The 15,553-nt window shown below is 36.3% G+C and overlaps 1 protein-coding gene across 17 annotated transcripts in view; it reads right to left on the bottom strand.

Annotated features, from left to right (window-relative positions):
• Positions 1-15,553, bottom strand: part of PTPRK (protein tyrosine phosphatase receptor type K) — a 583,718-nt gene that overhangs the window by 6,574 nt on the left and 561,591 nt on the right. For all 17 annotated transcript variants that reach the window (XM_067010720.1, XM_067010722.1, XM_067010719.1 and 14 more), the window contains 7 exons: positions 15,053-15,169; positions 9,843-9,997; positions 6,701-6,836; positions 6,359-6,508; positions 5,091-5,264; positions 1,876-2,007; positions 1,609-1,734 (listed from right to left, as the gene is read on the bottom strand). In XM_067010720.1, coding sequence (XP_066866821.1) covers positions 1,609-1,734; positions 1,876-2,007; positions 5,091-5,264; positions 6,359-6,508; positions 6,701-6,836; positions 9,843-9,997; positions 15,053-15,169 — 990 coding nt within the window. The remainder of the gene's footprint in view (positions 1-1,608; positions 1,735-1,875; positions 2,008-5,090; positions 5,265-6,358; positions 6,509-6,700; positions 6,837-9,842; positions 9,998-15,052; positions 15,170-15,553) is intronic.

Below are 15,553 nucleotides of genomic sequence, written 5' to 3' on the forward strand. Positions count from 1 at the left end.
TCTCTTTTTTCCTTAAAATCCGTATCCCTAGAACCTAGCAAAATACTTTTCAAAGAACAGTATTGTTGAATAAATGAATCAAGACCTTAAACCTTCATATGAAAATGTAAGGAAGAATTTGTAATGCACAAGTGACCATATCATAAGGCATCAGATCTGCAGCTTCACATGGCAAGGGCTCATGCATCTTTTGGTAGGACAAGGAACTATCTAGTATAACACCCAACCTCTAGTTGGCACATACTAAATATTTAGTGAGGTGACTGATATTAAATAATGAGAATGGGAACAGAAAGAAAAATCACGCACTAATAAGGACCAGAATACCAAATATAGAGGAAGATAAATATGCTGACCAAAAAAAAATGTAACACAAATTTCAGTTCCTGTTCCTAGAATATTTTTCATATAAACAGCTCAATTAACAGACAGGTCTTACTTTCTTACTTTAGCAGTTATGGTTTCTCAGCTAAAATATTACTAGAACCATAATGTAACAGATGTGCAGACATAATGAGATTCCTTTAAATTAACATCTAAGATATGCATGAATATTATGACATGATTGAAGTTACCCTTTTTTTCTCCACTGAAATGAGCAATAGAATTGGATATGAATTTCTTCTCTACTTATACACATATAGACTTATTAACCAGAAACACATATAGCCATTTTGATGTGAGAAACACTGAAACATGACAATTCTAATCACACACTTAAAACAAGACACATACATAGAATTGCTGCTCTAAAAAAGAGTAACCTAGCTCTTTAAAAAGACCATAATTCCATGGAAGTAACTACTGTTTTCTTTTCAAATTCTGCTTGCTATGTGGTTACATAATCTAAACAGTTTTTATTAGTAATTTTTGTTTTTTTTGAAGGAGAGATCCCACACAATTTGTCACTGATGGCAAAACATATGAAGTGTCAAGGAAAGAAAGGCTTCTGAAGGACACAGTTGCTACTTAGCTGCTGGGAAAAGGCACAGTGGTAGCAGCACTGGATCTAGCTATAGATCTGTGCAAAGCCAGATGCTGGGACATTTAGAAAGATGAAATTGTAGATGAGCTGTAGGAGGAGAATCAGTGATGGCTGTGATTTACCTTTTCCTTCATGCCTGGGGCCCTCTCTTATAAGCAGAACTGGAATAGTGACGTGAAACCCTTCTAAAATGGCTAGTCTGACATATCACTTCCTCCTGTCATCAGTATTATATTCTTATTTTTCAATTGCATGCCTCTTCTGGGTTGGATTATCAATGCTAATAAAACATGCAGTCAACCTCGAGATAAGTCTACTTATACTCAGGGGCCAGGCAGAGACAATCAAACTCACTTGAACCTAGGAATCTGAATTTAGATTTCCATATAGAATACAATAGGCTAGTAACTGACCAGGAAACCTAGCTTCCAGCATTTCTGCTTTCCTGTTTTTAGAATGCATTTTTATTCTAGTGCTAAGGCATAAGGTGATTACTAGCTTTGGGAATGATTATATAATGCTTATTAATTTTACTCTGTCTTTTGTCTGAATGGAAATATACCCCATCATGATTATGGTCACCTGGTTCTGGATCAGCTCAGTTAAAATCATTAATAACTTACTCTTGTTAGATTGCATATCCTAAAAATCCGGTTTATCACATCACAGTCCATTGAACAAGACATACATTCCACTTGGATAGGGCCATATCGTAGCATCCCTTCTTCTGGCCAGTACTGAGGGCAGCCCTAGATGATGAATGTTTTGAAAGAAAAAGAAAATGAGCATTATTTTTTCTAAATAGGCTAGTATAAAGCAGATTTTTACCATTTTATTACTACCTTATTAAGTTGTGTGTAAGTACACAAAAGCAACCTATAACCATTAACCTGGGACAAGTCGACTTCATTTAACATCACAATGGAGGTACAGCCATAATCATACACTAATCTCCAGAAGTCTTTCACAGTGTTTGGCAGAGGGTACTGTGTGACGATGAAAGCAGCTGGTTGCCTGTAGCTCTGTGAAAAAACAAGGTAGATGGGGAAACATAAGAACTTCAAATGAATAATTAGTTGTACAAACAGATTCAGTACACTCCAATGTAGGGCCAGTAAGACACAACAGCTTCATATGGAGATGGAGCCAGCCTGCTGCTTAAGCCACGGAATAACAGACTTGGACCACTGCAATATACTGCAACTAGTAATCAGTCAATCTGTTGTATGACTTTGATGCCTCAGCAGTAATTTAAGCCAAGAATTTGTTTTATTTTGTTGATAAAAGTAAATATAGCACAAATACAAAAAAAAAAAAAAAAAAAAAAAAGAAAAAGAAAAAACTTCTTGAGGCTAACATCCTTTGTGAGGTACCTGTTGGGCTGTTTCAGTCTTCCAAAGTCTAAGAGGTTAAAGGCATAAAATTCCCTGGCATGTGTGTGTGTCTCTGTGTATCTATCTATGTCTATCTGCTATCAGCTGTGAATGGAACTGTTTGGCTCTCCTCTACTCCAAATAAGAAAAACCACGCGTGCCTCAAACTCATGTGCTTTTATATTATATCGATATTATCAACACATCTTGTAGGGAATCCACTTTCCATAGTTTTCTGGGCATTTCTAATGTATATCAATGATCAGAATGATGGTTTCAGTCATTTAAGATTTTTCAAGTGCCAAAGAGTAAAACCAATGCATTTCCTGGGCCCACATAAGAGGGAATGTCTCCCTGTTTACCAAATGCTCCTTGATTGGGACACAGCACATTATCTCTTTCCAGAAGAAGAGGACAGGCTCATCTGGCCAGCCAATCTGTCATTCTACAGACTAATGATCTGCACTAAAAAAGAAATATATATTTCTATGAACTAAACCAATGATTTGTAAAAATATAACTAGACAGTTGCCTGAGATGGATTTCTTTAATGCTGATAAAAATTGTCAGTGATCTCCTAACTCATTTGTATCATACTACTCTTTATTAAGTCCTTCAAGTGTCTTAAACCAGTGTAGAAATTGACCTTTAAACTTCATAGATCCTATCACCATTTGGGAAATGCTGCTAACCATATTTCACTCCATGGAAGACTTCAGGATAAATCTGAGGAGACGGTAATTCACCGGCTGCTTCTACATGACCTTAAGACCTCACAAAGTCACACCCACAGTTGGGGTGAGTACCCTCCTAAAGAGGGTATGAAAGCTCATGGGAAAGGATCAGAAGAAAGAAGTAGGCTTCCTTTCCAATTAAACGTCTGCTCCATGGGAAAGTAAGTCAAAGAAGGCTAAAAGCCTTTTATTCCTTTTTTGAGTCACAGGGGAGGGGAGATAGATGAGCAGATGTGGGAGAAGCCTGAAGATCTCCTTTTCCCTTCCTCTCTAAGTGCAAGAGCACATCTAAGGCTTTGAAATCACAGGATCCTTGGCCTTACCTCCTAATTCTTCACAGGCATGGCGCAGGGTATATGACCCTTACGATGGGGGTAGAGGGCAGGGGAAGGTGGGGAGTGTTGACCAGTGAGCCCTCTCTTATTAGCCAAACCCAACCGAAATTTCTGAAGCCCTAACCACACTACTAAATCCACAGGGCAGTTTCAACTACAAAATGTATCTGTGTTGAATCACAGGGAATTAAACAGAGAATAAGAACAGGTAGAATACAAGCTTCAGTCTTCCTATTGACGAGAAAACAATCTGAAAATTAGGAAAAAATTTGAAAGAAATGCCAAAGACAAAAAATGCCTCAAACACATGCCTCATCAATACTTTCCAAATATCTTCTTTTTCCCTTTTTCACACGGCCTTTTTTCATCCAAATCTAAACTGGCTCAGAAACAAAAAGTTCTGTGTGTTTTCTCTGTATTTAGTATGTTTGCCTTTCCAGACAATTAAAATTGGAAGAAAAAGTACAACGGGGATCCAGTGTGAGTTCAGGAGATATGAGTAATGACTAGGCAAGACTCTGGTCACAGCAAGAGTGGCATCTTTTTTTCCCGTTGCGGAGCACAGGCTCCGGACGCGCAGGCCCAGCGGCCATGGCTCACGGGCTTAGGTGCTCCGCGGCATGTGGGATCTTCCCGGACCGGGGCACGAACCCGTGACCCCTGCATCGGCAGGCGGATTCTCAACCACTGCGCCACCAGGGAAGCCCAGAGTGGCATCTTTCTATTGAGCTTGCCTTTAAACTGTTCTGCGCTGTAGAATAAAAAAGATCAAAGCACCTGGGTGAAAGTTAGAATGGAATGTGGGCTTTTCTAATTCTCTACTATCAGAAGCTAATTTTGGAAACACAATAGGAGCAATTACTTAGAAAGCTTCATTATTAGTCACCCAGGAGTGAACCCTGACTTCTGATTTCTCCTTACTACAGTTCCATAGCCTAAAGGGCAAAAACTAGAGATGCTTATGAATGAAGGTGATAAACTAAAAGGATTCTGAACTTGAAACCCCTCTTACTTCTTCCCAAGGTAAGCAAAACAAGGTGGCCAAAGACTAATTTTAAATTCTCTTTCCGTATTGTTCTGTCTATGGGATGCTAACATGCTGAGTACATGCTCTACCATCTACAGTGTAAAGACCGGGGTGGGGTAAGAGAGTTCCTTCATTATGATCGATGTGTTAATGTGATATCTTCCATGCCTTCCTTAGTTATTTATATCTAGTCTCTATTAATTAATAACCAATATAACAAGTTAGTTATAAATTATTGGAACATTAAATGTCAGAGATAAAAATTTCCAAACTAACACAATTTCAGTAGAATATGGCATTCTGTGATTTTAAAACTTCGAAATAGATAAGCATGATTCTCTTTCCTGAAAATAATTAGGATAAAAACTATCACCTGTAGATATTTCTTGTACAGAAATTTTATAATAATTGACAACCAAGTGCCAAACTTATAGTCAAGTCTAAAATTTATAGTGCCTAAGAATCACTGTAAGGGAAATTCAAAATCATTCTCCAAAAAAAATTCATACTTCAATGAAAGTTTCCAATTTTCCCTTTTAGGCCATTTAAATTTTCTTGAAAAGAGAACTAGCCAGTGTTCATCAATTTTGCAGCTTTTCATGACACTTTACACTAACAAAGAGAGCAGTCTCTTACGTCCATAAGAGCAGCATTGATGTAGTTACTACTCTCCCCATCAATTGTAATTAAAAAGGGCAGACATCTGTCAGGTGGCAGCATGTCCATGAAACGGTTCTTGTCATGGTTCCTTGGCAGGCAAGCTATACTGCAGTCCTCAGCTTGTAGTCGAGGGGTGACTGAATTCAAGGTCTGAAAAGAAAAGGGAACCCAGGTTAAAAGACAGTGACCCATTTAATAGCATAACACAGATCTATCAAGCATTTAGGAGGCCAAGTAGAAAGTGAAGGATTTGTGCAAGCCAATGGCATTTGCCACAATGACACGCTGATAGACTTTGTAGTTAAAGCTAATGAAGCCAGAAAAGTGACAAAGAAACAATACACACATTGTACAATGGGCCTCTTCTTAAAAGGGAAAGGGATGCTAAACAACACAGCAACCTGCAAAATGATTTGTGTAACCAAAGAAAATGCAATCAGAGTGGCCCATGATGATGACCCATCATAAAGTTATCATTTGTAATAACATTTTAATATGCCATATTTGAAGACATGCTATTGCATGTTGGAAAGAGCACTGGGCAAGAATCAACGTATTAGGTTTCTAGAGTTATTCTTGACTTCACAGTCACATAGCTATAGGGGTGTTTTAAGGGCAATGAAAACATTGGGGATTTTTTTTTTTTTTTGCGGTACGCAGGCCTCTCACTGTTGTGGCCTCTCCCGTCGCAGAGCACAGGCTCTAGACGCGCAGGCTCAGTGGCCATGGCTCACGGGCCTAGCCGCTCCGCAGCATGTGGGATCTTCCCAGACTGGGGCACGAACCCGCGTCCCCTGCATCGGCAGGCGGACTCTCAACCACTGCGCCACCAGGGAAGCACTTGGGGATTATTTAGAGACGATATTTAGCACAAACTCTAGCTATTATTATTAATGTTCTTGATCTCACGTTGTGAGTAACACAGAAGGTTAAAATCCACAAGACTGCATTTGGAAAAAGGTTGTAAATACACCCAAATTACCACTAAATTTGACTTTTATGATACCTTTTCCCACACTTTTCCCTGAGTCTGAACTCATTTGCCCTTCAAGATACAGCAGATATGAGCTCATTAACACAAAAGTGACTCTGTAATACGTATAATGAAAGAGACAGGTATTATACTTAAAATAGGGTCAAAGGTTATAAATTTGACTTGAAAGATGTTTCTTAGAAGAATTAAGACTGCCCAGAACAAATTGTAATAAGTTGTTCATAAAAGAGGTCATAAAAATAGTAAATACCTGGAATTCATCTTTGAGATGTGAAGAGTTTGTCTGGGAGTCTATTCTAATCATATCAAAATATGCAGCTTTAAATTCACAGACAGGTATGGCAGTTTCTCCACATAAGCAGGCCTCTAAAATGGCATCATGAATAAAAATGTACTGTTCCTTTCAAAAGAAAGAAAAAGAAAAATTTCATAATATTTAATATAAATGTTCTTTCATCAAAGCATTTTTTTCTACATGACTTGATGAGCTAATATCGATTCTATGTGAAAAACACCTAGTATTTAGTTTGATAAATATTGGAAAGCAAACAACAAAAAAAGGCCACTAGAGGTTAATCAGCAATCAACACACCTCTGTCTGGACCATATTGATACGACGAGATCTTAAGGCTTTGACACAGTTGTAGATGTCAACTACACCCTCTCTTTCAGCCATGTCCAGCATGATGTCAATCACAATGTAACAACCAGTTCGTCCAGCACCAGCACTGAAAAATAAACAGATCTAAAGAATTGCACGAAGCATGTCTATGAAAACTGAAAGATCCTTCTGATTTTCAAATAAGTGGAATCAAACTGATTTAACAAAGTATAAGACGTAATTTGCACTTACCGTGTAAATGCTTATTAATGAACAAATAACTTCATGTAGAGTATCTACTTTGGTGTAAACTGAGGATTGGAACAAATGAAAAGATACAAGCTTTGCAAATCAAACTGTGTTTTGAAAATAATGTACATATGTCACTCAGGTTCCATAGCTCTCTTACAGTCTTCACTTTACATAAATTTCAAGCTCGTAGAATTGATCAAGGAGTGGATCCGTGCTTTAAACTTTCACCTGAGACTGAGAGACTCACACTCACGTGGTTGTGGGCACTCAGGCAAAATGCAGGAATGCTGTCTTAGTCAGACAGACTCTTGTCAAGGCAAAAGAACAGTAATTCCAAAACCTTTAAATGGAAAATCTGAGGAGTCACAATTCAGGGGAAGTGTTAATAGTGAGGGTGGGGAAGAAAATGGCGGTTATCAATGGGGAGGAAACCAACAGTAAAAAGAATATTTGAACGGTGATCCAAAGAGAAAATGAAAATGAATTGTGAGGTATGAAATATAATTCTTAACAGGCCACAAAAATGCCACTATCTTACTGTATTTAATTCAGTAGTTGAATCATAATTCACTGTTGATTATTTTACCCACTGGAAATATTTCTACAAATATTTCTCCAATTATATATAGAAGTCAATGGAGCAAACAAGACATAGTTGGGATTTTTACAGGAAATTCACTTTGAGGTTAGCTTCCTCTTTTCCATAAATTCAGACACCCAAGTGTAAGGAGAAAATGACACTTCTGTTTCAAGAGAGTATCTGAGAATCTTGGAGCACTTCTGAAGCAAGCAATTCACAGGAAAGTAAACCTCTATGTAAGTCAGGACACCCCATAATTGAAAACCCATTTATCTCATTTTCTAAATGCATAGATAGACTATTAACATTATTTCTTTGTTGTCCAGATTTGGTCATTTCTCTTAAACTTACTGTTATTTAAGAAATTTAAGTAAAAGGTATTGTGGCTATCTCTATTTCTTTTTTTTGCCTACCATCTTCTCAATCACTGTTCCCAGGGTTTGAGACAAGAAAGTAATTGAAGAGTACATCAGATTTCTTGAGGAGGATTGAACAGATTTTTTTTGCAAGGTACACAGTATCTGATCCTAATGGGACGCCTTACTTTTATTGTAGTCTCTGTGCTTTATTTTTCCCCTTTTATACATGGTCATTTAAATACTGAATAGTCTGGATTTTCAGAAAGAAAAAAAGTGCTTAAGCACAACCTATTATGTAGCTTGGAAGGGATAGTATTTGAGAATAGTGTGCAGCATTTAGGAAAAGCTTTTCAGATTCAGTACATATTTTTCTGTTCATATCTCAAAATGAGGCCATGTAATTTGCTTTTAGTGTCTCTTAATGCTTGTTTTAAGAGAAGTTTCTAATCAGAAGAAAGTCTGGATAATCAGATTTTTCTGGCATATATTTGCTGGATTTTACTGATGTAGTCTTCAAGGTTCTCTGATGGATGGCTTAAAAAAAAATTCTTAAGTAGCTGTTTTACAGCACAAATTCTTGCAATTTAGACCATTTAATAACTCTGTATGCCTCAAATTTCATTTTTTTATTCTTAGAAGCTTTATTCATACTAACCAAAAATTGGCACCAAAGTCAATATTCATCTACAGGAAAATGGATAAACAAATTGTGATATATGTCCATAAAATAGAATATTATTAGCAGTAAAAGGAAATAAACTACCGATAAAAGCAACACACTGGATGAATCTCAAAAACAGTAAGTTGATCAAAAGAAGTCAGACGCAAAGAAGACATAAGTATGATTCTATATATGTGAAGTTCAAGGCCTGGCAAAGCAAATCTGTGGTGATAGAAATCAGAATAATGGTTGCCTCTGTGTGGGAAGGACAATAAACTGGAAAGGGTATGAGAAAACTTTTAGCAATGATGGAATTTTTTTTTTTTTTTCACACACACACACACACACACACACACACACACACACACTGTATTTTATTTTTAGCAAATTTAGTGGGTTTTTTTGTTTGTTTGTTTGCGGTAGGCGGGCCTCTCACTGTTGTGGCCTCTCCCATTGTGGAGCACAGGCTCCGGAAGCGCAGGCTCAGCGGCCATGGCTCACGGGCCCAGCCGCTCCGCAGCATGTGGGATCTTCCCGCACCGGGGCATGAACCCGTGTCCCCTCCATCGGCAGGCGGACTCTCAACCACGGCGCCACCAGGGAAGCCCCCAAATTTAGTTTTAAAAGCTGGATTCTATTGGGAATTTACTAGATAGGCAAGAAATCTCTACCTTTACCTACCATTCCATAATATAATATGGGATTTGCAAAAGTGATTAAAAAAAAAACCACCACATACAGATGTTGCCACTAAAAGGCAGAGTTTCTACACTCGCAATTATAGACAATACTACACACATTACAATGAATATATTTATCTCTGAAGTTTGTATTTTATATCTTCCTTAGAGTTAACTTTTATTTTATTACTGTTTTATGTTATCTGTAATACATGAAAGCTGAAACCCTGTAAGTCAGCAGTCCTCAACCTTTTTGGCACCAGGGACCGGTTTTGTGGAAGACAATTTTTCCACAGCTGGGGGTCAGTGGGTGGGTAGGGGGATGGTTCAGGCAGTAACACGAGCGATGGGGAGCGAGGGGGAGCGGGGGGGAGCGGCAGATGAAGCTTCGCTCACTCTTCTCTCTCTCTCTCTCTCTCTCTCCCCTGCCGCTCACCTCTTGCCCTGCAGCCCGGTTCCTAACAGACCGCGGACCAGTACCGGCCCAGAGGGTGGGGACGCCTGTTGTCAGTACGCATTAGTTTTTGTGCTTACAAGCCTTGTCTGGATATTTTTGAAAAGCTGGCTGCACACAGTCAATGCCATTTGGACTACCACTTACCTGCAATGCACAACGATGGGGCCAGCGCTGGGAGGGTTGGAGAACTTGACCCGCCGGATAAAGGAAAGAAGGCCTGTAGCATGGTAGGGTACTCCATGGTCAGGCCAGCCGGTGAAATGGAACTGTTTAACTTCCCGCATCTCACTGTATCCCCTCTGTGCAAACATGTAAAGAAGTGTTTTCAAAAGGACCAAAATAGAGCCGTTAAAGACAACCACGAGTACTAGACCTGATTGACAATGAAAAAAATGAGAAATTTATCAAAGATCATGCTTTTTCTGAAAAAGGATGCTGACATGGCCTAGGAGCTTACCTTTATTGTCAGACAGCTGCCAAAGAAAGAAAATTAGAAGTCTTGCTCAGTTCTATAAGTCTGGGTAAATTTTATTTACCTTGACAGTCATTACTTGGAATGACAACACATAAAATGATTAGGGGAAAAGGAAGAAATGGGAAGTTAAAATGCTGCAATGCACTGAGTTCTCAAGTGTTGTAGGAAAGCAACTTTCTACTTCTCACCTCACAAAGAGATTTTGATGCCTTGCTTATCCATGTTGAAAATAGTTTTGAAGCATAGCATGTAGGGATTTTCCAGAACAGTATTACTCTAGATTGGTTTGTAAAAATATACAGACAGCTAAACTGGTCTTTGGGCAGACTATTTTTCTAAACTCTGTGAAATAATTCAGCACACAGAGGATTATTTCTGGCAACAAAAATACAAAATGAAAGAAGCAAGGCATCCATTGTTGTGTCTCTCTCCTGTTGGGTTAATTTAAGAGAACCCTTTCAATACACATTTCAAAGCTCTTCCCTTTCCTTTTGTTAAGAGAAGCCTGTACATTGTAGTAGCAGTGCTTGGAGAATATAGATGAAATGCTGCATAATTTATTTTTAAGAATCCACATTTGTAGCCCCCCAAACCCCACTATGATCCATATATTTCCAACTCTACTGTGAGATATCTGTGAATCTCAGTCTCACTTGTTCCTCAGAAAAGGTGGGAAAATTGCATGAAGTAAATGAACCAAATTGAGAAAGTTTATCTTTAGCTTCCATCTTAAACAGACTAATATCACCCAGACCTTGAAGCCAGTGATCATATCTTATAATTCTTTTTCTTTCCCGTTCCTAGTACAATACCATACACAAAGCAGGGCTCAACAAGTAAGTATAATAGTGACAATGATAAACATCACCATGGAATTGTGCAAATAAAATAACTTTCTTAACTACTTTTCAAGTCAGCTCCAGTGAGGAAGGCCATAAATTATTCAAAGATCTGACTTTAGACAATCACTTCAACTCCTCTGCACTGATCCTTTTGCTGGAGTTGCTGTAAGGACCTTGCTCTTTCTAGAAAAATTTAATATCTGGCAATGCATGTTCCCTTATTGTTCATTTTACTTAAATATTCCTGAGTAATTTTCAAATATGTGATTTTAAAAAATCACTCTTTTTCAGTGTTTTTTCTAAATAACAAGACAATAAATTAAAAATAAAACCCCAATAATGTTACAATCAGTATTGTGTCAAATCCATAACGAGGTATTAATTCCAAGTATTCCCATTCTGAGACATGGTGCGTGCTTTCATTTATTCACATCTTATTCTGTGTCCTTCAATACACTTTTGTGGTTTTATTCACTTAAGACCAGTATCTTTCTTGTTAAATATATTCCTAGACACTTCAGAATTTTTTTATTATTGTGAAAGATTTTTTAATATCTATATCTGTTTATTGCTAACATGAAGAAAAGCTAGGATATGAATATTTATCTTGAATTAGTCACTTAACTAAATGCTTATTAGTTCCATTTATGAACATTATCTCCTGTTTTCTTGGTATAAAATCATTACACCTTAAAATAATTTTGTCCCTTTTAATAGTTTTTCTGTTTATTCCTTTTGTTGTCTTATTTCATTTCTTAGAGCTTCCAAAAATGTTGAATACTAGTGAGGATGATTAGCCACATTGCATTTCGGATTATAACTTCAATGCTCCTAGTTTTTCACTCCTTAACATGTATGCTACTGATTATTGTTGAATCAACTTTATCATGTTTAGCAAGTCTCCTTATTTTTCTAATATAATTAGAAAAATAATGTCTTTTAAATAAAATTAAGTGCATTACAATATCTATTAATAAAATCATATGGTTTTGCTCCTGTAATGCACTGAAATATTGAAATATCCTGCTAGATTTCCTACCACAGTTGTAAAATTCTTGCATTCTTAAAAAACAATCATGAAAGATCATGTTGTGATCTTTTCTTAATTCACTGCTGGATTCAAATTTTCAGCATGTTCTTGAATGAAATTGGTCTGCAATGTATGTGTGTGTACATACCTGAGAAAGGGAGAGAAATTGAAAAAGAGAGAGAGAGACAGAGAGAAGAGCTTGAGAGAGTCCTATTTCTATGTGGGTCTGTTATCACAGTTATGCTAGCTTTTAAAATACATTTAGTTGGTTTTGGCTTCCCTGGTGGCGCAGTGGTTGAGAATCTGCCTGCCAATGCAGGGGACACGGGTTCGAGCCCTGGTCTGGGAAGATCCCACATGCCGCGGAGCAACTGGGCCCGTGAGCCACAATTAGTGAGCCTGCGCGTCTGGAGCTTGTGCTCCGCAACAAGAGAGGCCACGATAGTGAGAGGCCTGCGCACCGCGATGAAGAGTGGCCCCCGCTTGCCACAACTAGAGAAAGCCCTCGCACAGAAACGAAGACCCAACACAGCCATAAATAAATAAATTTAAAAAAATAAAAATAAAAAATAAAATACAAATGTATTTAGTTGGTTTAAATGATTTTCTAGGGCCTAAATAGTTTGATTAACTTAGGCATTATTCATTAGTTATTCTTTAAAGGTTAAAGAAACCTCAACTTTGAAACCATAATACAATTTTAATGGCAAATTTTAACACTCATTCTATTTTCTTTTACTATCTGTTCAGATTCCTAACTCTCTTTGAGTCAAATTGTGGAAATTATTATTTGCTAGAATATCAGTGTACCTAGACTAAAATCTGTCTCCAAGTTCACACGTACTATTTTTTATAATTTTCCTAATAGCACTGTAACTGTAATTATACACCTTTTGTGTTACCTAATGTTGCATTTTGTTTTGATTGTTCTTCATTTGGAATTGACAAGTGGTTTAGTTACTTTATTCCTCTTTTCAAGGAAATAGCTCTTTGATTAAATTTGTTCTTTTTTGTTTGTTTTTCGGTTTTATATTTAATTTTTCCTTTGTTTTATTGACTTCTTTTCTGATTGTCTAATTTTATGAATTTTCACAAGATTTTAGACTGCCTTTCAAAATAGAAATCATTTTTGAGTATATATTTTTCTCATAAGATAACTTGTGAGAAATTTTGATGTGAAATTGTTTATCTTTACAATATAATTTTAGTTTTAAGGCTATAGTTCAAAGATTATTCAAAAGAAGCTTTGGTGATTTCTGAGCCTAATTTGGGGGATCACTGGTCAGTGATTTGTTTTTATTTTCCATTGGATTTTGGAAACATCTTGAATTTTTGTTATATATTCAGATTTCCTTTATAACTAAGTACATGAGTTCTTTTTTATAAAACTTTAATGAACTTACAAGAAGAATGTATATTCCAAATTCTCTTTCCATAATAATGGGATCTAGCTCTTCATTAAATCATGCTTGATGGTTCTTTTCTTGAAATCTCCTATATCTTTGCTTATTTTTTTCTACTTGATTTGTCTAAGAAGTTTTCATACATACTTTATAGTTGTCATCATCATAATTATGTTGTTCTGTATGATGGTACTTTCCATTTACTATTTCCCCTAATTATTTTTTATGATGGTAAAATTACTTATAAATATCATTTGTAAAGAGTGGTATTTCCAGATCATAGATGTATAATTTAACTATCTATGTGGACAGTTATGGTTATCTATAATTTTCTACGACTATATATGAGTCATTGTATTTTAAATAAATTTCTTAGGATAGATTCATAGAAGGTAAGTTTCTTGGTCAAAGGACATCAATATTTTAAAGTTCTGTAGACACACTGCTTTACTGATTTACAGAGGGTTTATGTCACTTTAAGTATGATCAGCTACATATGAAAATATCTGTCTCACCATATCCTTAAAATCACTGAGGATTATAATTCTTTTTTAAAAAGTTCTGGCTGATTTGAAAGTACAAAATGGTATATCATGAGGTTAAACATTTTCAATAGGCAGCTTAGCAGTTGCCTTTTTGGGGGGCATTCTATTGTTTCCTTTCTATTTATATTAACGCTATGAATTAGGAATATTAAATAATCACAGATTTTTTTTTGTTGTGTGTACATCTTTTAATTAAAAATTTTCTGATACAGATAATTTTACACTTTTGTGTGGTCAAATTTATTAAACTTTTCTGCAACAATGTATGTTATTGCTCCTACGTCTTACTTCAGTCTACCTACACTGCCCACTCTGCTTCAGTCTTTCTGAACCTGTTAAAAAAAAGCCAGATCATGTTACTCCTGGACTTAAACCCTCCAATGGATGGCTACTTGTACCTTTAATACAAACTAAAATTATCATAGTAGCTCATCAGGGCTCACTTATCTGGCTCTGTTATTTCTCTGACTTTATCTCATATCTCTTTCCCCTTCACATACCCATCTCTGAATACCCTAGACTCTTGGCTGTTTCTCATGGTGACAGGAATATCATGCCTTTAGGTCTCTGAAATAACTCTTCCCTTCATCAGGAATATTCTGCCTGGGACAGCTTCCCTGGGATATATAATAGTTATATTACTCACTCCCTCATTTCCTTCAAGCCTTTACTCATGTTACTTTCTCAACAACTCCTTTCCTGATCATTCTGTTAAAACTGTAGTCCATTCCTTCCTCTACCTCAGCAATTTTCCCTACTTCCATTCCCAACATTATTTTTCTCCATGGTACTTTTCAAAATATATGATGTATTTGTTTATTTGTGAATTTTTAATGTCTTTCTCCCCTCAACAGACTATAAGCTCCACAAGAGCAGGGATTTAATGTGTCCCAAGATTTAGAAACATGCCCGGCACATGTTATGCTCTCAAATAAATAACTGTGGAATGAATGAATGAATAGATTTGATAGCATCATCAAGACAAATCTTAACATGAATTTTAAGAAAAAAAACAACAGTTTCAATATACATATTTTTGTAGAACTTTAGGGTACTTACCCTTTCCAGGGTGAATGTTCTGACTACATATTCAGCAAGTGGTTCCATTTCTACACAAGTTACTTTGAAGTCACCATAAACTTCAGTATCATCAGGCCAATACTTATAGCACTTAACCTAAACAACAAAAAGTATATATAGGTGAACCTGAGTATATAATACACATTAACCAAGATGATTTAATTTCAGGGATAACTCTTCAGGTCACAATTAAAAGACAGCGTAAAAATCTATAAATGAGATAAACTGTTACACAATAAATAAAAAGATTTTGTGCAATTTCATAAAAACATACAAGCCTGATAATGCAATTAGATTCTAGTATAAAATCAAAGCTTGTTTTGTTTTATTTATTATTTTATTTATTAAATAAGAAATAATTTCTCAGCAATCAAAGACTCACTTAGGAGCACTCACTTGAAATGGTATGCCTAAGAATTTTTTTTCAAACAATTGAATGATATTCTATTTTAAGTGTGTTATGTTTTGCTATTCAACTTA

This window comes from Kogia breviceps, chromosome 13 (genome assembly GCF_026419965.1).
Source record: "Kogia breviceps isolate mKogBre1 chromosome 13, mKogBre1 haplotype 1, whole genome shotgun sequence".
NCBI lineage: Eukaryota > Metazoa > Chordata > Mammalia > Artiodactyla > Physeteridae > Kogia > Kogia breviceps.